The sequence below is a fragment of the Meriones unguiculatus genome, chromosome 1 (assembly GCF_030254825.1).
Source record: "Meriones unguiculatus strain TT.TT164.6M chromosome 1, Bangor_MerUng_6.1, whole genome shotgun sequence".
NCBI lineage: Eukaryota > Metazoa > Chordata > Mammalia > Rodentia > Muridae > Meriones > Meriones unguiculatus.
The window spans coordinates 194597983-194624007 of record NC_083349.1 but is presented as its reverse complement, the minus strand read 5'-3'; the positions used below and the strand labels follow the sequence as shown (position 1 = coordinate 194624007).

The 26025-nt window shown below is 39.4% G+C and overlaps 1 protein-coding gene across 1 annotated transcript in view; it reads left to right on the top strand.

Annotated features, from left to right (window-relative positions):
- Positions 1-26025, top strand: part of Arih1 (ariadne RBR E3 ubiquitin protein ligase 1) — a 99404-nt gene extending 73379 nt beyond the window's left edge. The window contains exons 7-14 of the mRNA XM_021638793.2: positions 1027-1133; positions 4773-4815; positions 5261-5332; positions 7870-8000; positions 12211-12268; positions 19412-19672; positions 21375-21487; positions 22729-26025. Coding sequence (XP_021494468.1) covers positions 1027-1133; positions 4773-4815; positions 5261-5332; positions 7870-8000; positions 12211-12268; positions 19412-19672; positions 21375-21487; positions 22729-22813 — 870 coding nt within the window. The 3' untranslated portion in view covers positions 22814-26025. The remainder of the gene's footprint in view (positions 1-1026; positions 1134-4772; positions 4816-5260; positions 5333-7869; positions 8001-12210; positions 12269-19411; positions 19673-21374; positions 21488-22728) is intronic.

Here is a 26025-nt window from a genome sequence, read left to right as displayed (position 1 = left end):
GTGGGTTACAAAACAATTATTTAATGTCAGGTTTTGTTGCCAGTGCCAGCACCCGTTCTAGCAGCATCAACATAGTGTGGTGTTTCATCTGTGCTAGAGACTAACTACAAAACTTAAAGTAAGGTGCACCGGCCACTTTGAGGTGATCCGGCGAGTGGAAATTTTTCGGTGCACCTGGGAATCTAGGACTCAGATGTACAAGTTTTGCATCTGATCTCCCATTGAGTTATACCCCCAGCTTGACTTTGAAGCCTGGTGTAGAATGTTACTTAAGACATATCATGCTTACATAATAAATATACTTAATAGTTTGTGTTTGACCTAGGTGGGGTGATACAAACCTGGAAATCCCAGCACTGAGTGAAATGGCTGGGGCAAGAGAATTGCAAGTTTGAGGGGACTCTGGGCCGCCTAAGAGCTCGTCTTAAAACATAGATACAGACAGAAACCAAAATTAAGGGCTGTTGAAGTCTCAGTGGGATTAGTAAGGGGAACAAAAGGACAGTTCTTACGTTTATCAGAACTTGAAAGAGAACTAATCTAGTGAGGGTCTGAGGATACAGCTTTGTGCTACAAGGCTTCCCTGGCAGGTACGAGATTTGGTCCCTTGAACCGAAGAAAACAAATAATGAACTGGCAAACCGGGCACTCTAGAGTTGGGAGACAGCTCAGCTAGTGAAGCACTTGCCTAATGCGTGCTCCTTGACTTTATTCCTGAATTCAAGTAAATACAAAGTTGCAAGAATTGCTTAACATTGAAAACCTTCAAGTCAACGAAATCTCCTGTGTTGTTAATACAGTAAAATAGAAATACTATATATCTTCCCAGATGCAGAAAAAGCTAACACTTCTGATTAGATGATGTTTATAATGACAAAATAGCACAGTTAAAAAGCACTATTGTAGAAGGCTACAGCAGGCGGTACATGGTTTGTTCTCTCGCTTCTGACCTTACCCTAGCTGTTACAACATATTTGCACAGTTTCACTTGCTGTCACTTTTAAGATGTTCTAATTTGTGTTTTAGTGCAACAGACTGTTAAAGTGGTGTCCTGCCCCAGATTGCCACCATGTTGTTAAAGTCCAATATCCTGATGCGAAACCAGTTCGTTGCAAATGCGGGCGCCAGTTTTGGTAAGCGAGTGATTTCCTAAATGAGGGAAGTGAATATAGGGTCTTTACTTTTTCTTTTTAATGTTGGTGATGAAATGGGGGGGGGGGCTTTGTGCTGGGAGATAATTGATACTAGTTTAATATATTGTTTTAAAGTAAGATACAAATCAAATCTTAAGTTTTTCTTGTTGCTTTGCTTGTTTTGAGATGTATGGGGTGTGTGTGTGGGGGCGTGTGTGTGGTAGTGGGGGCACATGTGCATGTGTCTGTGTGTCATTTTGAGTCAGTCTCATTTCGTAGTCCACATTGACCTCAAACTCAGGCTAATCCCTGCTCACCCTCCTAAGCGCTGCGATAAGCATGTGTCTCACCTACTGAATGCACTGCTCATTGTGGGAAATGGCGCTATAATCACGGCTTTCTTTGTATTTAACTTTAACTTATGATGAGAGAAAACCCAAAAATATTGATTAATTGCCCTTTTTTAATTTTCAGAAGCTTGTGTGTGTGTGCTTGATGGGGGTGTGGTGGTTGCTTGGGATCAAACTCCAAAGCTTAGTGGCCATCAATGCTTTACCCACTGTGACATCTATCTGGTTCAGCTTACTGTTTGTCTTACTGTATTTTGTTCCATCTGGCTCTGTATATTGTCACAGATTAAGGTAAAGAATGTACAGTTTATTTAAAAACAAATGTCTTGATTTGGACAAATTGTGATCTCACAAGGATTAAACGTGCAGGTCATTTTGGTTGTCCTTCTTGGTAACTTGGGTCTTTAAATTGGTAGCCTGAGAATCTTTCAGTTTGAAAGTTGTTTTCCTTTTTTTCATTATTAAATCATCTCTAAGTCCTTTACCTTCAGTTGACCACGTTGTTGTCAGTGTATTGAGTTTCCTTTTTTTGTACATTTTTACCTTTGATAAAACAATATGGTACAGGCACAGGTAACCTTACATAAAACAGTATGGTGCAGACACAGGTAACCTTACATAAAACAGTAAGGTACAGACACAGGTAAGTCAGGTTATACTTTCTCCAATGAATGGTTTGTCCTCCAGCTTACAGTAGCCTGTTCCTCATTTTCTTGAGAGACATCAGCAGAATGACTTTTATTGCCTTTAGCCCCACGTAGGTTCTGTTTAGGAGACCTCTGCCTCCACTATCAAGTCTTGCCACAATCACCCTGTATAGTCTGTTCAGGACAATGCGACCTTTGTCTGACACATCCCCAAACCTGTCTATCAGTGAGTTCCAGATCTACTGTTTTGTAGGCCTTGTTAAAAGAGTACTTCTCACTTCTCATTAGTAGTTTCCTTTCTGAGCCTGGTAATCTGCTATAACAAAATACCAAGGTATTCTGTTATTTACATAGCAGGAATTTACTTCTCAGGCTGGGAAGTCCTGGGTCAGAATGCTGTGGATTACTTCTGTCAGTGTAGTTTGTTTGTTTTGTTTTTTGGCTATATAGCGGATAACCTCATGAGTAATCTCACATAATAGAAGCAACAAGGCAGCTGTCTGCATCTCCTTGCTGTATTGTTCATGAATGCGGCCCTTTATGACATAATCAACTTAGAATCACCCCGGGTGTGGGTGTGTGTTGGGGGTGGATTGGGGAGTTGGTTTTTTTTTTTTTTTTTTTTTTGAGACAAGAGTCTTTCTACGTAGTCTTTACTGTCCTAAAACTTATTAATGGATTAGACTGACCTGTGGAACTCAAAGAGATCCACCTGTCTCCTGAGTGCTAGAATTAAAGGTGTGTGTCATCATGCCCAACATACTGGTGATTAGGTTTCAACATTGGAATTGGATCTGGGTTCATGTAGAATATAGCAAAAGGTAAAAATCTTACAATCTTCTAAAGAAAAGAGGAAATCTAGAGCTACCAATACATGTTTTGCTGATGTTTCAATACTCTTTTGATTCTTATAGAATAGCCATGGAAATATCCCCAGAGATCAAATAAGTTGACAACTGCAAATTGTGTTAAGATGAGCAGTGTGTTACTATTTTAGGATGACAGGTGGAGATGGGTCCCAGTGAGTAAAGTGATTGCTCTGCAGGAGTTAGGACCTGAGTTACAGAACCACATAAAGCTGGGTGCAGCTGAACTCCCAGTGCTCCTGTGGTGAGATGGAGGCAAAAACAAGAGAATCACTGGGAGTTTGTGAGCCAGCTAGCTTAGTATCCACAGCAGTGGACAACAAAGGTAGGAGAGAACCTGTTGGACATAAGGTCAAAGATGAAGAAAGATGTCTTCGATTTTTTTTTCAAGTGTTTACTAAAGCACACCTATGCCTATCACCACACATAACCTTTATAACGAGGAAAATGTGAAATCTGATTCCATACCTACTTTCAAATTAATATATTAATAAACATTTCTCTTTTTGTAAAGATTTATTAATATATTTGAGAGTTTTTCCTGTATGTCTGTATACCATGCATTTAGTGCCCCAGAGACCAAAAGAGAGCATCAGCAGATCCCCTTTAGGTGTGGTGCTTGCAGCCAAATCTGGGTCTTCTGCAAGAGCAACAAATGCTCTTACTCATTGAGTGATCTTCTAACTCCTTGTTTCTTTTTGTTAGAAAATAAATGTGGAATATACTAGAAGGTCCTTTCCTGCCTACCTTGTTAGAGAAATAATTTTCCTGACTTCCTTCAGTATTCTCTTTGGCAATCTTATTAACCACCCATTTCATTTTGTATAAGTTTTATTTTTTTGACACATACAGTGTATTTTGTTGACTCTTGCCCTCATTCCCTGTCTGCCATCCTTTACCACTGGGTCACTACAAATTTCACATTCATATCTCATTTTGTGACTCGCTGAGTTCCTTCTTTATAGCTATTAGTTTGCAACAGTCTATTGGAGCCTGGTGGCCTCCTTACCACTGGCTACACCATTCTGTGTCATCCCCCTGAGAGCTCCCCATTTTGAGTCAGGGTGTTATGTAGCCTTGAATTCCCTGTTTTCCCTTTCTTGAGACATAGATTTTATAGGCTGCCCTGCCCAGCTTGATGTTTGATTTTTCATGAGCATTGTGTTTTCTTCATTGACACCCTATCCTGTAAACACACATATGCTTAGTGCTAGGATTATAGATGTGAGCCACCATGCCTGCTTTTGGGTTTCTTTTCTTTTGTTTTGAATAGATTGGTTAATTGCATTTCTGTCTATGGGGGTGATTTTAATATATTGACATTATGCAAGGATGTGCCTGTTTGCTTTTAATGTATTGTTTACTGCATATTAGTGTGAATTGTGAATTAACCTGCAAATTAAGGTTGGAGTACTGAGTGAATGCAGATAAAGTATGTATTGACGAAGCGTTGTTAGAAGCGTCTGAGTATAATCTGAATGAGACAGTCTAGCGGAGCTACTGTGTAGTTGTTGCCAGGCATGTCTTCATTCTTTTAGTTCTCCTTTTATACATAGTGAATACCTGCTGTATATGCTGGTCCTAGTACACACTAATTTTTAAGAATTTATTATAAAATAAACAAAATTTCCCTGCCTTATTATTTCCCAAACATTTAGAACTTGCTAACAGTACTAGGTAACTCTAGAGTGTGATGGTTGATTTTGTTTTGTTTTGTTTTGTTTTAAACTTCCAGTAAGTAGGATTAATTATCTAAACCTTTTCTGTCTTTTTCAGCTTTAACTGTGGTGAAAATTGGCATGATCCGGTTAAATGTAAGGTGAGGTGGTTTTGTTTTGTTTTAAGCAGGATGATACATTTCTAAGATTTGATTAAAGATAACAACTGGTGACTTTTTTCTAGAAATAGAGGATTTTATTCTTTTTATTTCAAGTAATCATTGCAGGTATTTTAAGTGCATTCGTTATGGAGTCAGGCTCCTGTTTGTTCTTAGAATATCCATGAGCAGGACAGCTCAGTTGTTACATTTCGTTTTGGGGGAGCAACAATTTAATTTTCTCAAGGTTCTAGGCTCCCCCACCCAACCTTAACCAGACAAAATTCTTTGGTTGATCCTATATAAATGAGATCTTATAGCTACAAATTTCCTACTTTGAGAAAATGCCTAATGATAATCTATTGCTTGCTTTCCTTTAAGTGCTGAAACAATTTGCTATCCTTTTAAGCCTTTAGATTATATTCTGATTGTTGTTATTTTCAAATAGTGGTTGAAGAAGTGGATTAAAAAGTGCGATGATGACAGTGAAACTTCTAATTGGATTGCAGCTAACACGAAGGTTGGTCCATCTGTGTATGTCTCCCTCAGTCCACCCTGAAGCTGTTGATAATGAGGATGCCTAAGGCTAGGTGTATGAGCAGGAGCAGGAACACTGAGTTTAGGTCTCGATGGGCCTTAGGGTAGCTCTTAGTCAGCCCTCCCGCCCTGTCATTATTGCCTGGTGATTCTTTTAATTACTTTTATGTGTTCATTCTATTGAGTAGCTGTAAGGCAGTATGTTCAGTGCTCTGTTTTTCTTTTATTGTAGAAACATGAATATTCCCATATAGCAAGCTAATTTTGATAATCTCAACACCTTTTTTTGCTCCCGTCCCATCCCCCGGCAGTTTTTCTGTGTAGCCTTGGCATCCTGGACTCAGGTTTTAGACCAGGCTGTCCTGGAACTCAAAGCAGTCCTCCTGCCTCTGCCTCCTGATGCTGGGATTACAGGCGTGCACCATGGCACCTGGCTCAACAGCTTTTTATATACAAATGTTCAGAATACTCCATCCAGTTCTTTCTGGTTTTTTTTCGAGACAGTGTTTCTTTGCACAGCCTTGGCTGTCCTAGACTTGCTTTGTAGACCAGGCTGGTGTCAAAATCAGGGATCTGCCTGCCTCTCTGCCTCCCTGAGTGCTGGATTACAGGTGTGTGCTATCGCATCTGGCTCATCCAATTCACGTACCAGCCTAATGTTTGTTTGTTCCTTTTTGTTTGTGTGCATGTATGTACTCATGCTCCGGTCAGGGGAGACCTATTTGCAGGAATCAGTTTTTGCTTTCCGCCATATAGGTCCAGTGTATCGAAATGTTATACCTGGTGGCAAATACCTTAATCCTGAGCCATGTCACCAGTTAATGTACATTTTCAATCTTAAATCCCCTAGTTTTACTTTTTAGAAGTCAGTCTTTAGGGGCCAGGATTTGAGCAGAGTAACTTTTTTATATTTTGATTATGTAAAGTGTGTCTACCATAATTGCTTTTCTGAATCTACTTTATGCTAACCATCTAAAGGGTGAGAGTGCTTGCTGCTCAAGTATGAGGAGCTGAGTTCAGATCCCTGACATCCATGGAAAGACAGGTGTGGCCGTGTGCACTTGTAACCCCAAGTGCTGAGGCAAGACTAGTGGATTCCCTGGAGCCCCGTGACCTAGCTGACTTTGAGGATCTCCAGCTTTAGAGACTTTCTCAGAGGACAAGGCTGCAGTCTGTAGAGCAGGACCCCAGCATCATTCTCCAGTCTCTCGCACACACGTGTACACAAGTGTCCGTGCCAATCAAAAATTTAAAGAAGCCAGGTGTAGTGGCACGTGTTAGTCACACACTTGGGAAGCAGAGATAGCTCTGTGAGTTTGAGGCCAGCCTGGCCTACATAGTTCTAGGACAGTTGGGGCTTTGAAAAGAGACCCTATCTCAACAACAAAACCCTCTTAAGTACGTAAAAACAAAGAGGAAAAGTGTGAACTTAAGTATGAATTCAATTGAAAGTCAAGGCCTGATTACCTGCTTCTCTGACTGTGGAGGCAAGATTCCTTGTATATGGATCCTGTGTGACCTAAAATTAGTTTCATTGTTTTTTCTATCTTGTCATTCATGAGACAAATAGGAATAAATAACATTAGAAGGTTAATGGGTTTATGGTGCCTATAAAGCCCTAAGAACAGTGCATAGGGGCTGGAGAGATGGCTCAGTGGTTAAGAGCACTGTGCTCTTCCAGAGGTCCTTGAGTTCAATTCCCAGCAACCACAGGGTGGCTCACAACCATCTCTAATGGGGTCTGATGCTCTTTTCTGTTGTGCAGGTGCACATGCAAATAGAGTGCTCATATATATGGAAAAGAAATAAATCTTTTTTAAGAAAGAAAAGAATAGTGCATAGGATAGAGTACTCTGTAGCTAGGTGACACCAAGCAGTGTGTTGAGTGAAAGTTACTGTGTGTGATTAAATGTATTTTGATTGTTTTTATTTGGGTGGGGATATAGCTCAGTGTCTGCTCTTGCATAGGACTTGGGTTCAATTCCCAACACATGCATGGTGTCTTCGCCACCTTCTATAATTCCTTCTCTAGAAGATATGCCCTGTTCTGATCTCCACAGGTACCTGCATACAGATGGCAAACATACAGACATAAATACAAATAAATATTTAGAAGAAAAAGTGTTATTGTTGTTTCCATTAAACAACCCAGTAATAGCTGGGTGGTGATGGTACATGCCTTTAATTCCATCACTCAGGAGGCAAAGCCAGGTGAATCTTTGTGAGTTTAAAGCCAGCCTGTCTACCAATCAGGAAGTACTGTTAACACAGGGAAACCTTGTCTTGAGAAAAAAACAAAAAAACAACAATAAAAACAAACAAACAAAAAATACCAAAACAAAGAAAAGAACCAGTAATGATGATACAGGTTATTTTAAATGGTATTTATTACATGATTAGTAGTGCCTTATGTGTATTAATTCTAATAAATAAAAACAATCTACAGCTGGCTTCTGTCCTCAATGGTAGCAGTGCAGCTTAGTGTAGCATTGACACCAACTTTATAGTTTTTTTTCATAGGAATGTCCCAAATGCCATGTCACAATTGAGAAGGATGGCGGTTGTAATCACATGGTCTGTCGTAACCAGAACTGTAAAGCAGAATTTTGCTGGGTGTGTCTTGGCCCTTGGGAACCACATGGATCTGCCTGGTAGGTTGGACAAATGGTAGAGTATGTTTATATAATTATGGGATGTATACCACATACAAATGGTATTTCTGCCTTTGATTATCACCTCTCTTGAGCCAAGTAAACGGAAGTAAATACTCTGTTTCGACAGAGGAGTACGTTGAAGGGAACCACAGAAAGGGATTAGATAGTCATGTTTCTCACCGGAATTAATAATAGAGATTAACCTTTGGATTGAGATTTCTTCGGTTGTAAACTTGGGAACAGGAAAAGGAACACGGTGAAGAAAGGTGGAGTTCTTGTTTTAAGTGCATGATTTCAATTACATTGGTATGTCCTCTAGGTAGAAGTTGTAGACTGTAGTTTATTGACAGAAACTTACCCTCTACATCATTAGACAACAATTTTGTTATCTTTAAAAATTGGAAAACTACTGAACAAAAATCTATTTTTAGCTTCTCTCTGAAATAAGCTTGCATTCCTGTTTGGAAGAATTACCTAGAACTGGGAAGTAGTCCTTCAAATGGACCCTTACTGTCCCGTTTCATAAGCTTCTCAAGACTGACAGTTAATGATAGACGCACATGCAGTTGTCCCTCAGCATCCGTTGGGGATGGGCTCCAGGATACCGGTACCCAAATCTGAGCATGCTTACGCTCCTTTCACAGTAGCAGCGCAGTATTTGTGTATAAGTGCCTCTCTTTGTGTACTTTACTTAAAGTACACATAGATTACTTATAATGGAAGTAAACAGTATTATTTGGGGAACGATGACAAGAATAAAGAAATCTCTGTGCGTTTAGTACAGTTGAGTTTCCTTCAGGTATTTTTTTGCTTCTGGAAGGATTATTGCCATGAATGCATAATCTGGACAACGGCTAACCTTGTTAAGTGGGTTCCATATCCTTCTGTATTAATCGATAATTTTGTTACATGTGTGTTTATTTGGGAAAATGAAAGCTAAACTGTAGGTGAGTTTTGAGAAACATGAGCTAGCTTATTTCCTGATAGAGAACTGAAAGTGTTTCTGAGTATAATAATATACAAATGAACTACTTTTATTAATTTATATAACCTTCCTACTTTCTGTTGATGCCCTGGTAAGTTGTGGGGGATAGAGAGAGTTAGGAATTAGGCTGCAGTATAAAGTAGAGATGAAGTAGTTTGGGTGTTTTGAGGGTTTAGATGAAAGGGGCACAGTTAGATTAGAAGGGTCTGCATTGTGTGCCTTACATTCACTGTCAGATAATCCCTGTGCTTTGTGGAGACTGGATGGGAGGGGGAAAGTTGCAGGGTCAAGACAAGATAAAGGAGATGTGAACCTAAGAAAAAATGTGAACTTAGGAAAAAAAATAGATTTTTGCTTTGAGTTAAATTGGGACTTGTATCAGTTACAGTAAATAAAGGAATAGTAATAGGCATTGCTTCTGAACCTATTTCTAAGGTAAAAACTTATTTGTTAGTGGGGAATTAAAAAAAAAGACATTGTCAGAGCTGAAGACAAATTCTCTGTGCTTTAAGACAGCAAACTGTAGGATTCCTAGAAACTAAGATAAGGTAACTATGCTTTTCTCTGCGAGCCTAATGAAGCAGGGAAGAGAGAATGGAGGAGAGTGATTTAAGACCTGTGAGTTTGATGACATCTCTAATTACAACCCAGCTCTTAAGTATGTTATATAGAGCAAAGGAGAGCTACCACAGACTGGATGATGACCTGAGTGAAAGGGCATGCCTTTTTGCTTGTTGATCTTCCAAATGTATCTCCCTTTTTTTTCTGTGTATGTTTTAAAATGCGTCTGATTTGTCAAAACTACAAGTAGTACCATCTGTTATTTGAGTTAGAAATATAGATAGACTTTAAATATTTCCTCTGCTAGCCTTTAAATTTTTGAAGGGAATATATATATTTTTAAAAAGCACAAGGAGGCTGGTGTGGTACACACCTATAATTCCAGCAATCAGGACGCAGCTGGAAACTGAATGACAGCCCAGCCTGGTCTGTATAACTAGTTCCAGACCACCCTGGGTTACTTAGAGAGACCTTGTCACAGAAACAAATTAGAAAGAAAACTTGTGAAGTTTAGAAGTTAGGAAGAAGAGAATGTTACCAGTTAACCAAAAGAAATCAAGGGTAGTGATCTTAAATTTAGTACATTGATAAGAATGGATGATGAGGTGTGTTGTCTTTGTTACTTTAAGATAAAGTCAATTGTGAGTTACTTCTGAATAGTGGGAAATAGGCTAGTATCCAAGATTAAGCAATTAAGCCAAACGTCTTGGTGCACACCTTTCATCCCAGGACAGCAGAGTTGATCTCTACGAAATGGAGGACAGCCAAGTCTACCCAGAGAATCTGTCTCGAGAAAGCTGGAACAAAGAAAGAGAAAAGATTAAGCAACTAAGTATAATTTGTATAGACTATATCTGAACCATATTATTTCAGCAAAATATTCCATTGGGACAGAAGTTTGTAGCCTATGCAGTAAAAATAAGCAACAATATTTGGGATTGATTAGCCATTTCTTGGCATAAACATAATGGATTTGCATTTTTCCTTGGTGAGCGTTATCTTTAAAAGCTTCTTGAAAGCCTTCCCCCTTCTGCTTTCTGATATATTTTTGTATCAAATATATTTTGATATATTATCTCCAAAAGCTGTGTTACTCAAGCATGTAAGTCAAAAGAAAGTTATTGTAAATATGTGTGTGTGTGTGTGTGTATGTACACACATACATACAAATGCACACGAAAATATGTATACATCTACAAATAATTTTCTCAAAACTGCTTTCTGATACATATTTGGTAAAATCAAAGATGTGTTTTTGTATATTATGTATACATACAGATACATACATACTTCTGAAGAGCTGAGGATACCTCAGTGGCAGAACATCTGCTTAGCATGCAAGAGGTTATTTTACATATCAATCCTTAGTTCCATGTGCACACGTGTGTATTCAAAAACAATTCTGAAAAAGTTGATAAGTGTACAGCAACTCAGTTTTAAATTGACATTTTTTATGAGTGTTCATGTAAGCACATGTGTCTTATCACACGGATGCTCAGTCATTGTTCAGCAACTGCCCACAAGGCCAGAAGAGGGCGTTAAATAATTTGGACTTGGAGTTCCAGAAGGTTTTGAGCGGCCTGCTGTGTATTCTGGGAATCAAATCTGATCCTGTGCAAGTGTAGCAATTGCCCTTATCCATTGAGCCATCTCTCAAGCCTTATGCAGTTTACTGTAACATTTACATTCAGGTTTTTTTCTTTTGGGATGGAAGAAGGAATGGGGATTTTTAAAGTCTTCCTTTAGCTCTAAAATAAAGGTTCACTGTTAACAGATGCTGCAGCATCGTGTTAGCTCTTGACTTCCTGCTCTGAACTGCCTCTATTAATCAACTCTGAATCACCTATTGAAAGCACACTGCAAGTGGTTGGTTAAACATTAAATAAATAACAAAAATCAGAATATAGTCTCTAATACAAAATGCATAGTGGCCAGGTATGGTAGCATGTAACCTTAATCCCAGCAGTTGGGGTACAGTGCTAGGCAGATCTCTTTGAGTTCTAGGTCAGCTTGGTCTGCATAGCAGGTCTCACTCAAACCAGCCAGTGCTTAGTGAGACCCTGCCTGACCAAAAAAAGATACATAGTAACAACAACAAATCATTTCCAGTCTGAGTTAATTTTTCTGGACATGTTCCCTCCTCCTTCCTTCTTTTGTGTATCATTTCTTTTTTCAGTGTCAGTTAATAAATCATAGTAGTGTGTAAAGTTCATAGCACAGCATCTTTTACAGAGTAACTTGCTGATTGTTGGTTCTCTGGTTTATAAAAGGAGAGATACAGTGACAAAATGCTTAAGACAAAAGATGATCTCTTCTGAAATGGAGTTAGGCTACACATAGTAAAAATGAGCTTCTGTACTACAGAGTTCTCTAATGGTTATAGTTTAGGTTCACGATGAGCTATCTAGAAGGTGCAGAATTGATCTAATATTTTAGGCAATTGAAATCTTTTGTGTTTGGATTATATTTAACCCAGCTTTATTCAGTCTTTTAGTTCTACCATTATTACAATAAAACCCTAGGTGTTTTGACATCTCAGTGTATCTGTTGTAAAATAGTATGCTGGTTCTAATTTAGTCTTTAGTACAAGTTAAAGTGCTCCGTTCTTTTCCCTTTTTATTTGATTTGTGGTTTTCTGAACTCCTCTTAATTTTCTTTAAGGTACAACTGTAACCGCTATAATGAGGATGATGCAAAGGCGGCAAGAGACGCCCAAGAGGTGAGTGCAGCCATGGCAGGGCAGTGCTGGCTAGGAATTCCTTAGGCACATTTTTCAGGGGTAACTTTGCAGAAACATTCAGCTCTGAATTACTTGTATATAGACACTATATTAAATCCTAGTTGTCTGCTTACATTTAGAAAGGCACTCATACAATACTTAGGAGAAACATTCATTTTTGTTTTCTGAGACAGGCTCTGTAGCCCAAAATGACAGCAACCTCATGTTCCTTCTGCCTCTGCTTCTTCCTGAGTGCCAATTATAAGCATGTGCATTGTGTTCAGTCTTTTCTGTTTTGCTGTTATTGCTTTATTTTGAGACAGCCTCTTGCTTTGTAGCTTGAATTCCTAATACTGCCTTCCCAGTTGTGAGATTACAGGAGTATGCCAACCATGCTCCTTTGTAAGGACGGTCTTGTTTGCTTTCTTTTAGTTGAGCTAGTTATGTTGCTTATTTTCATGTCCCAGTGGTGGTGTGGTATCAGCATTCACATATACATTCAAGCAGTTGAGCTGGGCACAGTGGCACATGCCTGTAATCCCAGCACTCAGGGAGACTGAGGCCAGCCTGGTCTACAGCGGGACTTGAAGACAGCCAAGGCTACACAGAGAACCCATGTCTTGAAAAACTAAAGGAGGAGGGAAGGAAGGAAAAGCAGCAGTTGGGTAAACTGCTGCTGTTCTGTATGGAGCACACAGTGTGCCACTGATTAGTCATTGCTCGTGTAGTTCTGACAGGTTAGCTGATTTGAAAAAGACTCTTAGGAGTTGGGAAACTTCCTGTCATAGAAATGACCTGCTATTAGAGAAAGGATTCAAACAGTAAGTTTGGATTTATAATACTTTTTTGTTGTTGTTTATACAGCCATTTCTTTTTTTTTTTTTTTAACAATTTATTTATTATACATCCCGATTGTAGTTCCCTCCTTCAACTCCTCCCAGTCCCACTCTCCCTCCCTATCCTCTTTCCCTAGTCCACTGAAAAGGGGGAGTTCTCCTCCTCTGCCATCTGCCCCTAGCTTATCAAGTCTCATCAGGACTGCCTGGATCCTCTTCCTCTGTGGTCTGGCAAGGCCACATCACCAGTGGCAAGTGATCAAAGAGCAGGCAACCAAGTTCATGACAGAGGCAGCCCCTGCTCCTCTTACTTGGGAACCCACATGGAGACTGAGCTGCCAGTCAGCTACATCTGAGCAGGAGGTCTAGGTCCCAGTACTTTTTTTTTTAAATCTCATAACTTTATTATGTGGTAAAACCATTTAGCCATTCTTTATTGACGTATCTAGAGACAAAAAGACATGTTTTGTTGTTTTTTTTTTCCAGCTGGGTACAATCCAAGTTATGCTTTGCATCTGTTCGTTATTGTTTAGTTTTTTAAAAGGCATTTCTTTAAAGTTTCTAGGAGTTGCATATAGTTGTGTGCTTGAAATCCCAATACCCTGGAGGCTAGGAGGATCTCAAATTTGAGGTCAGCCTTTGGCTATATAGCAAGTTTGATACCAGCAAGACTCCTCCACTCAATACACGTAGACCTCCATCATTCTAATTAAAAAAAAAAAAAAAAAAGAAAGGCCCGTATACATAATACTATATACTCCCATACTGGTAAAAATAAAGGGTGCTGTGTCTTTATAATTAAAATGATAAATGTTTCACAGATGTCTGATATTTTGGTCCTTTTGGGCAATTTGATTTTTTGAGTCTTTCGTTCTTTACTGTTTATCTCAGTCTAGGTTCAGAATACTGTAGTTACATGCATACATACATTCTTACAAATTGTAGTGCTGGTTTAAATATAGTCACTACATATTATTTAAATATGTGTAAATGTAAAACCACTTGCAAATATTTATATACAGCTGTGCAGTAAAATTACAAGTCAATGAAACTTACGGACATTGATTTAATATTGTAGATTTTTGAAATGAAATAACACCATGTCTAGTTATATGTGCTATAAGGGGTGGACCCTGGAATTCCTGTATTGCAAAGCAAACATTCTACCATTGAGCTCATCTCCCATCTTAAATTGTTGTTATTAAAAGTCTGTGGTCTGAGGCCAGGCATGGTGGCACACACCTTTTAATTCAGCAGGGACAGGGAGGAGGATATCAGAGTTCAAGGCCAGCCAGGTCTGAATAACAAGTTCTCAGACAATAGAACTACATAGACTCTTGACTCAAAAAGCAATGCATTTCAGTGGTTTGCTATTACCAGACCTTATGGTACTCCTACTCCACTCCCATTTAGCTGGCCTCAGATTTCAGTTTAAGATGCTGGCTTAGTTAGGATCACTCTTGCTGAGATGAAGCACCCTGACCAAAAGCAACTTAACAGAGGGAAGGCTTATTTTACTCTTAGTTCCATGTAACAGTCCCGTCCTCAAAAGCAGCGAGGCAGGGGCCTGGAGGCAGGGGCTGGCACAGGGGCCATGGAGGAGTGCTGCTTATTTCTTGGCCTCAAACTTACAGAGATCTGCTTGCCTTTGCCTCCCTGAGTGCTATGCATGCCTCTTAAATTTGGGTCTGTGGTTTTTCTATGTACAAGTTAGAACAATCTGGACTCTTAAGGTTTTGTGGGGACATAGGGAAGACTTTCAAATCAGTGGTTTTACTTATTTGATGGGTACGTACCATTACATGCCTGTTTAACCTTGACCTTTTCTTGTGCTCCTATTCTAGAGTGCTGACCTGATATCTCTTGTGTTATTGTAGTTTTCAAAAGTACTAGAAATTTGGTCCAGAAATATTCTTGTGGTACTTTGAGTACCGTGTCTTGTAGAAAAGTTTGTATTCTTGTTGTGCTGACAGTGGTAAAATTTGAATCTTTTACCCTTGGAAATCATAACAATTTTTCTATGGAAGGCCAAAGCCATGCCTGATGGCACAGGTATGTAACTTCAGCTACTTAAGAGGGTGACACAGAGCACCATGAGTACAGGTCTCCCTGAGCTACAGAGAGAAGTTAAAAGCCAGCCTGAGCAATTTAGTGAGATGCTGTTTCAAAAGGGTATGTGTGTTTATGGTACTGGGGAGATCTACATGGTGTTTAAAACGTGAAATACAAGGACTCAAATTTAGATCTCTAGCATCCACATGGCAACTGCTTATGATCCTAGCATTCAGGAGGCAGAAACAGGATTCCTTTAGCTAGCTATCCAGGTAGATAGCAAAATCAGCAGGAACCCTATTCAGTGAGAGTCCATACCTCAATAATGATCTAGAAAGATTCCGTATGTGAACTTTGGCTCTTGACATGCACACATACATATGAAGGAGTTGGGAGTTAGGGAGAGAGAGGACCGTTGAGATAGCTCAGTGAGTAAAAGTATTGGCATTTGATTCCCTGAATCCACAGTGTAGAAAGAGAGAACTGATTCCTGAAAGTAAACTGACCTCTTGCTGGCATGTGTATGCATGCATGTGTGAGCACACGCACACACAGTGGGAAGAGAGATTAAGACAGAAAGAGGGTTGAAGCTCAGTGTTAGAGTTTTCTAGCATGTGCCAGGCTTTGAATCCCAGCACTGGGGAGGGAATCAAATACTACCTGCAGACTGTATGATCTCCATTATGGTTACTCAGTTCTGTTTCTCCCTTTATTGCTAGGAAGCCACAGGCTTTACCAGATGAATGGGACTGTGTTTCACAAGCTTTACTTACAAAAAGCAGTTGGTAGCTATACTTGGCTGGTAGAACAGTTTATTTTGGGACTCTCTTTCAAGTCCTGAAGAATTTGTTTTTCATTCTAGATCCTACCATTTATTAGAAAGTTGTTACTTGCATTGAAAGTTCTCTTTTATTTTGAGGGTTTGTTTATAAACTTGATTTCTTTTTTTAATCTTTCATTTTTACTTTATTTTTGACATAGAGTCTCAGTATATAGTCCTGCTAGGCCTGCTTACTATGTAGACCAGGCAGGCCTGGAAAGAAATTGGAGATGCACCTCCTTCCTAATCCTGAGTGCTGGGATTAAAGGCAATAAGTCCTTCTAGCATCCTATGTGGTAATGTGATAAGTTGGTTTTTCAGTTAGATTTTGGGAATTTAACAGTTTTGCAATCTGGTCATGGTATTACATACCTTTAATACCAGTACTCAGGAGGCAGATGCAGGGGATGGCTTTGAGTTCAAGGCCACCCTAGTCTACATATAGATAGCTTTCCAGGACATCCAGGGCTGTTACATAGAAAAACCCTGTCTGGACAAACAAAAATCAACAACAACAAAATTGCAGATAATAGTACTTAGTTGAAAGTTAACATACCAGGCAGATTAGTTCCCCCATTGACATTTTTAGCTCATAAGCATTGGTTTTGTACATAACTGGCTCTTGAAATAATCTGGTTTTGCCAGGCATAGTTGATGCATGCTGTAAATACAGCTCTCAGGAGGTGGGAAGCAGAAACAGGAGGATCTCGATTTCAAGGCCAGTGTATTCTCTGACCCTCTCAAAATAGACAAGGGGCAAAACAAAAATATAATTTTACTTGCCCCCTCCCTTCTGTTCTTCAGTGTTGTATGTGATATTAGAGCATCTGATTGAGAATTTTGAGGTTCAGGGTTAATATATTTAGAGACCAACTATAGAGTCTTCTGCTTAAAGCACACACACACACACCCTTTTTCTTTCTTTGGTTTTTCGAGACGGGGTTTCTCTGTGTAGCCTTGGCTGTTCTGGACTTGGCTTTGTAGACCAGGCTGGCCTCAAAATCATAGAGATCCTCCTGCCACCCTACCTCCCAAGTACTGGGATTAAAGGCGTGTGCCACCTTTATTTCTGTATACTTGCATGCGCTCTTTTTCTCTAGATACATACATATGTATGTGTATGTTTGTATGCATATATGTATATGTAGCTATGTGTATATGCACATATACATGCATATATATGCACACACATACTATAGAAGATCTATATCATAGAAGCCACCTGGATGTCTGTTATTTCTAGACTTGAAAGCATGAAGAAAGAGAAATAGAACTGCATGTATATGTGTGGTAAGATCACACTTAATATTTACTAATCATTTTCTATATATCATACTAGAGATTCCAAGTGTACATTTTAAAATAGTTCTAGAGGCTTGCAGAAAAACTGGAGGAGACTTTAGGTCAGTTAATTTTATAAGACAATAATAATGAAAAATATATTGAAAGTCAAAAATTGTATTGTTTCATTAATGAAGAGGCTTTACAGAATTCCATTATTGTATATAGATGTGTTGGGACCCAGTGACTAATGCCAAACAAACGTGTGCTTTGCTCCTGAATTGCATCTCTAGCTCTCCTTTGATGTTAAGATTGTTGTTGTAAATATGTATACATTTGGTTCCTTGAGAAACGGGAAGGACAGGCACAGACAGACAGAATCTAGCTCTGTAGTTGTGGCTGCTCTACATTTATGCTTACCTTGATGTCTTCAATTTTGAATCCTGTCTCTTGTCTTTTGAGTGAGTTCTGACATTATCAGCATGAACCTCTCCACACAACCTCCTGATTAAATCCACTGTTGTTCAGATGGTTTCAAATCTGTTATACATTTCTTTCAGTTTTCATTTTTTTTTTGAGACAGGATCTCATGTTATAAATTACCTATTAAAAACTTAATTGTAATTGTGTGTACCCATGTGTGAGTGCATGTTCACAGAGGACAGTACTCTGGATGAGTTTTGTCAGGCCTATGCACAGGTACACTGATCCACGTTACTTACTTGCTAAGATTTTCCTTATAGTTAGTTCAGATCGGGTCTATAAATTGGATGTGATTAATAATCTCATTTCCCCTTTATATTATCCACCTCTCCCTCCTGCAGCTTTCCCAACCTTCAGGATTTATTTATAACCTTGCTGTCATTTAGTAGTTATGTCTTTGCACAACTTTTTTTTTTTAAGACAGTATCTTACTGTGTAGCTCTCTAGAACTCTTTAGTAGATGAGTCTGTCTTCATTTAAGTCCTTAAAGCTAAGCAAATGCATATTCTGTGAGAAGCCATTGAACGCTTAGTTAAAGGCTGAAGAGATGGCCCAGTGGTTAAGAGTGCACTGGGTGTTGTTCCAGAAAATCTGGGTTCAGTTCCTCGCACCTACATGACAGCTCCCAGTCTCCTCTACCTCTTAGTTCTAGGGGATCTGCTGCCTTTTTCTGGCTGCCTCAGGCACCAGGCACTCACATGATTGATACACATAAAATAAGTTTAAAAAATTATTTTTAGCCAGGCATGGTGACACATGCCTTTGGTCCAAGCACTCAGGGAGGCAGAGGCAGGTGGCTCTCTGTGAGATTGAGGCCAACCTGGTCTACAAAACAAGTCCAGGACAGCTAAGGCTATACAGAGAAACCCTGTCTCGAAAAAACAAAACAAACAACAGTTGCCATGTGGTGGTATTTTTCACACCTTTAATTCCAGTACTCTGGAGGCAGAGGTAGGTGGATCTCTAGGCCAGCCTGGTGATTTCCCTGGACAGCCAAGAGTGTACAGAGAAACCCTGAGCTAGAAAAGACCAAAACAAAACAAAAACCAACAAAACAAACACTTAGTTGACTGTACTACCTGCTTCGGTTACGTTGTCTTCGGAGCTGTGTGATATCTTTTTGCCTCAGGGTAGTTATCTACTTAAAATATTTTTTTCCTAAACTTGAGGGCCGGGTTGTCAGTAAATTTGCTAAGCTTGCACAAATCACTGGGTTCAGCTACCACCAATATATACAGCTGCTTCTTGTTTTCTTTGAAAAGTATGTACAACTTTTTTGTGATGCTAAAAAATATTCTTTAGCACCATTGTTTAATTTGTTGGCCACTAATTGTAGAAGACATTTTAATGTTAAGGTAAAATAGGCAAACATGTGATTCATGGTTAAGGCAGTCCGAAGCAGTATTAAGTAACACTGATGGTTTTACTTTTACTTTTCTGAGAGCCTTCCTTGTATTTTCCCATAGTGACTCTACTAATTTACATTCCTCCCAGCAGTGCTGTGCAAGAGCTCCCTTCACTCCACATTATTGCCAAGTCTTTGCTTTTTCAAGTGATGAGCTGCTTTAACGTGTGAGGAGCTATCACGTTGTGGCTTGGTTAGACAGCAGCTTTTATATATGATTTTGCATGTCATCATTACAAGACTTTTTGTTTTTCTCGCTGGGTCAGCGATCTAGGGCAGCCCTGCAGAGGTACCTGTTCTACTGTAATCGCTATATGAACCACATGCAGAGTCTACGCTTTGAGCATAAGCTGTATGCTCAGGTGAAGCAGAAGATGGAGGAGATGCAGCAGCACAACATGTCCTGGATCGAGGTGCAGTTCCTGAAGAAAGCAGTCGATGTCCTCTGCCAGTGTCGTGCCACACTCATGTACACTTATGTCTTCGCTTTCTACCTCAAAAAGAATAACCAGTCCATTATCTTTGAGGTAGGACTAGTTCCTGGGACGGGAAGGGTGAGAGGGGGGAGGGGGAGACAGAGAAAGGCCACCTTTTTTTTCATAGAACAGAGTTAACCCCATTCTATTAAAAAGGTGGTGATGGTGCACATCTTTGATCCCAGAACTTGTGAGGCACAGGTAGGCGGATCACTGAGTTTGAGCCCAGCCTGTTCTATAGAGCAAGTTCCAGGTTAGCCAGGGCTACACAGAGAAACCTTGTCTCAGTGGGGCAGAAAAAAGGGTGCTGGAGAGATGGTTCAGAGGTTAAGGGCACTGGCTGTTCATCCAGAGGTGGTGAGTTCAATTCCCAGCAACTACACGCTGGCTCACAACCATCTATAATGACATCTGGTACCCTATTCTGGTGTGCAGGCACACATGTAGGCAGAACACTGTATACATAGTGAATAAATATTAAAAAAAAAAAGTCCTTACTAGAAAGCTATGAGAAACTTCTTCGTTATACTAATCTGCATTCAAATTAGTGGGGTTAGCTATCTAGTTAACTGTACTAGTTCTATAGTCAGCCCTAGATTTGAGTTTTTCCTTATATCACCGTTTAGCTCTGAAGAATTACAGCAAACTATTCATCCTGGTGGTTTGACATCTTTTCTGAAGTCTTTGTTTTGTCTTGTTTTATTAAGACAGGAGGATTTAGCTGTGTAGACCAGGCTGCCCTCATACTCATAGGGATCCCCCTGCCCAGCCTCCCACATATTGGGATTAAAGGTTTGTGCCACCATACCCAGCTCATGCATCTTTACTTGAAAAACCTTTACTGCTAAAACTGCCTTTTTAAGCCATTGTATCAACATAAAAGCCAACTTCTGCATGTTAACATCTAATGTAGAGTCTAGTCTTATGCTTATTGAGAACTTACAGTGTGCCACGTGCTAAGAAAGTGGTATATATGGATTGTGTCACTTAAGCCTCACAGTATCCTAGTATGGTGTATACCCCACTCTGACCTAAAATAGAGAATGCCCAGGTTTGATGTCTCATGCCTGTAATCCCAGGAAGAGACATATCTCTGTTAATTCAAACCTAGCCTGGTTCTAGGCCAGCCACAACCACATAGTGAGACCCTTTTTTTTTTTTTTTTTTTTTTTTGGAAAAAAAAAAAAAGGACAAAAAAAAGAATCATAGAATACTGACCTTGCATATGGTGTAAAATAAATTTATTCAGCTGAATATGAAGGTACATTCTTTTAATCTCAGAACTCTCGAGGTAGATGATCTCAATGGATTTGAGGCCAGCGTGGCCTACACGGAAAATTCTATGCCATCCGAGGTTTTACAGGTAACATGTCTTAGAAACATCTCTCTGTGTGTATGTATATATTTAAGTTTATGGAAATGGCTATAACCAGATGTGGGTACGGTAAGTTTTAGTTTTCAAAATAAGCAGCTCTTAGATCTAGAAAATCCTAAAGACTTTCAAATTGTCCCCAGTATTCTTCCAGAGGTAATGGTTGAATCTTCTCTAACATTTTCAAAATTGTTCTGGAAGAGAATAAAAAAAAAAAAGGTTGTCACAAGGTGAAAGCCACTTATCAGAAAGTAAGCCTCTTATCAGAAAGTAAGAAAGTAAGTGTTGAAAGTAAGTGTATAGTCAGCAGACTGACTAAAATGGGTTATATTTTAGCTTGATTTTGGAGCCAGAATTTACTTTATATTATTATTCTTTCAGAATAATCAAGCAGATCTAGAAAATGCCACAGAGGTGCTTTCGGGGTACCTTGAACGAGATATTTCCCAAGATTCTCTGCAGGATATAAAGCAGAAAGTTCAAGATAAGTACAGGTGAGATTTTAATAACTGATGGACAAAATTTTCTGCCAGTGTTGACGTTTGTATGTTGACCTAGCTGACAGATTCCTTCTGTCTGTTGGGCAGGAAGTGGCAGAGGGTATACTGATAAGCATGGGGGAGCCATCTAGCCATTTATTCTAATGGCTGACTGTACCTCAGTTGAAAGCCCTACACTATAGGGAAAGTGACTTTAAGAGAAATAAGTAGCCGTTAGCATGAGGGGGTGCAAATAGGGTTTTGCCCAGGTTCATGGTTCTTTCAAAATAAATTATGCATCCTTTTTTAGAGTTTTTGTTAGCTTTTATCTCTTAGATGAAACTTCGCTTAGAGGGAAACAGAACTTCAGAATTCAATGCCTTTTAAGTTATGGATTAAAAAAAGTGGATTTCTCTGCATAAAGCTCTCTCCCAAAGTGTGTTCCTCACATACTGTCACCTCTTTTTTAAAATGTCTTATTTTTTTTTAAATTTATGTGTATGCATGTATGTCTGTGTGTAGGTATGTGTGTGGATATATGCAGAGAGGCTAGAAGAGGGGGTCAGATTTCCTGGAGCTAGAGTTAACAGGCAGTTGTGAGCCACTAGGTGTGGGTACTGGGAACTGAACTTGGATCCTTTGGAAAAGCAAGGAATGTTCTTAACCCCTCAGCCATCTCTCTATCTCCTGGTAGCTTTTGTTTTGTTTGGGTTTCTTTTTATTGCTATGTAACCAGGCTGACATCGAACTCAGATCTACCTGCCTCTGCTTCCCGAGTGCTGGAATCAAAGGTGTGCGCCACCACCACCTGGCCCCTGGCATCTATTTAATAGTAGTACAGAAACTGGGAAGGTAGAAGGCCTGGAGGTTTAATCCCCAGTATCTTTACTTTCTTTGGCTAAATGTAATCACTACATTTTATTTATAATGCTTTTACAGTTAACCAGTATGTTATTTTATAGATAGGAATAAACGACCTATGAACTAAACTCACTTCATAATTTATGGGCTTGAGTCACTGTTTTGAAGGCCCTTAGGAACTGCTAACATTTGAGTACTCTAAAATTAATTTCTGGCTCTGGGAGTCTGAGTTTAAAATAACCTTGGGCTGGAAGGATAGATTGTTAGAGTGTTAGTCTAGCATTCACATGGTCCTGGGTTTGATTTCCAGCAGCAAAAGAATGCAAAAAAAAAACAAAACCCAATAGTGTCATTATCAGAGGTTGATGACAAGCTTTTTTTCTCTTTGATTCCAGATACTGTGAGAGCCGACGAAGGGTTTTGTTACAGCATGTGCATGAAGGCTATGAAAAAGATCTGTGGGAGTACATTGAGGACTGAGAATGGCCCTGCATAAAATGAACTCTGAAAACTTTGCCATCTAGAGTGCTCATGCAATTAAAACACAACAAACACAAACACAAACAAGGAGGCACTAAGCCTGTTCTGACACCGCTGGTCTGCAGTACCAGAATTCTGTTTTGTTAACGGAAAGTTTAAGTAAATTATATTGTAATAAAAAAGGTAGATAAACCATTGTACAACAGTATTCTAGGCCGCCAACAAAGTGTGACAGACACACAAAAAGCCCTCCAACTTTAACTTGTAACGTAGCTTCATTCTCAAAGCTGATTTCCTTTTTCTTTTTCCTGAGTGTAGTGCAGTTAAAATTTCAAAAAGCTTCTTGACACTGCTTTTCATGTCCAAACCAGCCATTTTGTTGTACTTTGGTAAGGACTCTTCCCTTCCTCTCCTGCACATACACACCCCCACTCACAGTTGCACTCACTTTCTCTCATACCCTAAGGTCATGAGTGAATAATGATTATTAGCTACTTGTAAAGGAAATTCTTGGGAGGGGGAAGGGGGTAGGCAGCAAGAGGATTAAACAAACAAAAACACAAAAACTTTGTATATGACTTTTAAAACAAGAGGACAACACAGTATTTTTCAAAATTGTATATAGCGCATATGCATGGATAAAGCAAGCGTGGCACGTGTTTGCATAATGTTTAATTACAAAAATATTTATTCTTTAAAAAGCTTCAAAATTATGTCTATTTGCTGTGCATTTTCTTTCAGTTGGCTTTATCTTTCTAGGGTTGGGGTTGGGATAAAGGTGTGTGTCTTTAAGCCCCTCTGCAAGACCTAATTAGAACGCTTTCCCTTTCCTGAGGTCAGTTTGCCCTTTCTGGTTTGGTTGTGTCTTTTGCTGGCCATGGGCCTCGTGCCTTGAATTCCCAGCTTCTGGATCTAGAACCAGGAAGTTTAAGTTCTGAACAAATGCCTCAGCCTGTTAAAGACTACAAGGGGTTTAGTTGCTTTGATTCATGAATGATGCTGTCCCAACCTACTCCTCCTCTGTGGCCTTGATGCCCCTATCCCAGCCCATGTCCCCATGTCATGCAAACAGCTGTAGGCTTCCTAGGCTCCCCATCACCTCTAGAGGAAGCATTTCAAAATTCTTTTTCTGTTTTTCCTGAATTGCTGCTTTGAGCCTTTTAAATTTTTAGTTGTGGCTCATCTCTCATCCCTTCTTTATGTTAGGGTGTTGAATACAATGTTTTCACTTTATAAATAAATAGCCATTCACTTAGTCTGAGATTGTGGATTTAAAATGGTGGATACCGAAATTGTTTGTGTGTGTTGCGGTGGGTTCATTTTGAAGGCAAACACCACTAGAACATGATACTCCCATCCAGTGCATTTGAGTAGGAATCCCTAAGTTTACTTCTTTTCTATTGTCAGCATATAGGAGAATTAATAATGCATTTTAGCTGTGATGTCCATTTTTATGAAATTTCTACTAAAAGCTATGTTAAAAGTAAAGGATGGTGGTGGTTTTATTAACTATATACCTATTTAGGCCATTCTGCCTGTGGTATTTTCCAACAGGTCAGCATCCCTAATAACTGTCAGTTTTATATAAGAGTGCAGAGTGAACTAGGCAACTAGATCAAGAGGTAAAACTATTAAATGCCAGCTTTGGCTGAGGACCTCTTCGTCTTCCTTTAACTGTCTTGTGCCTAGGGAGTGTTTACCATTTGTGAGGCAGCTTTGTCTGTTCTTGCATTGTACATCTTATTACTCCATTGGGAAGTAGGTTCACTTTCCTCTGGCTTTTTGCCTAAGTTAGGCTTTGCTGAATCACCCTACTTTTCCTTTTAGAAAGGTTGTTACATGAGATGTACTTGCAACTGTTCTGTTCCCATCAAAAATCAGTGAATGTTTGCTGAGTGTATTATGCTGCTTCCTTAAACACTTGTCGCTTTAGGATCAACTTGTATCTTTTTTCTTCCCTTTTCTTGTCACCTCAGGTGGCAAATCTGAACTCAAGTGTCTGCTTTTCCATTTTCTCTTTGCCCTATTACTCTCCCATTATCTGTTTTAAATAATTGCATCAATCTTAAAAACATTTATCAAAACCAACAAGATTTCAAAGAAAGCTCAAGTAAGTTCCTTTTCCTGGTGACTTTGAAAAGCAACCAGAATTGTCACATAGATATATACGGTTCCTTAAAGTGCTTTGTGTGTGTGGTGTTTAAAGAGTTAACTTTGCAGTATCTAGGTCTGAGTGTCATAAGTCCTCTTCACACCCTGCCCTTGCAAAAAGCATCTGAAGGAGTGTGTGGATCTCATAGTCTCAGTCCCCAACCCGTGGAGGGGTAGTGTAGTTGGTGACACTTCCTAGTCCAGTGTTGGCATGGGACCTGAGAGTATCGCATTCGCAGTTTGTGTGGATCACGGTGAATTGGCCTTTCTGCTACGTCCAAGCTTTTAACAACCGTCTCCAGATCTCACAGAACCTAACTGCTTTTGTTAGTAGCCAGCCTCAGCGTCCCCAGCTGGGATAGGCAAGCCATACTGTTAACAGCTTCCCTATTTGACCTACCTACATTTCTCAGAGGGCTCTACTTACAGTAAGCACCAGGGTCTCCCTGTGTTGTTGAGATGGGCTACATTGTCAGTGCATGCTTCATTTGAGCAATTCATTGCACAGCAGGTGAACTTTCAATGATTTACAATAAAACTTTGATCCAAAGCTCAGGAGACACCACAGTGGTAAATGGAGTAGCATTTAACATCACCAGACTCTAAATTCCTTGTAATTTGCTGCAACTCAGATTGTATATGTTTATGTGTGTTTAGATAAATATATTAAAGACACACTTGTATACATACACAAGTAGATCCAAGACTGACTGACTTGATGTGAAATGGTTGAATCTGCAGTGTAATGTGTGGTTCACCCGTGAGTTCAATTAGGAGTTGAAACTTAGAACAAGAGAGTAAAAGGACTTAATGTAATGAATTCTTTTATTAGCTACGTATCCCGGTATAGAGCACTTGGGGGATGGGATGGGGTGGGTTGGTGAGACAATCAGATCGATAAATTGATTAAATGCTCCTAACCCTGTAATTTTGTGCATAGAGCACCTTGTGCTGTGGAAATAACTGTTCTTAGATTTTCATTGTAACTGGACTGTTGAGGTTGCCCAGAGGGAAAGAACATTCCTAATTCTAATAAAATAAACTTTTATTTTGTTATTTCA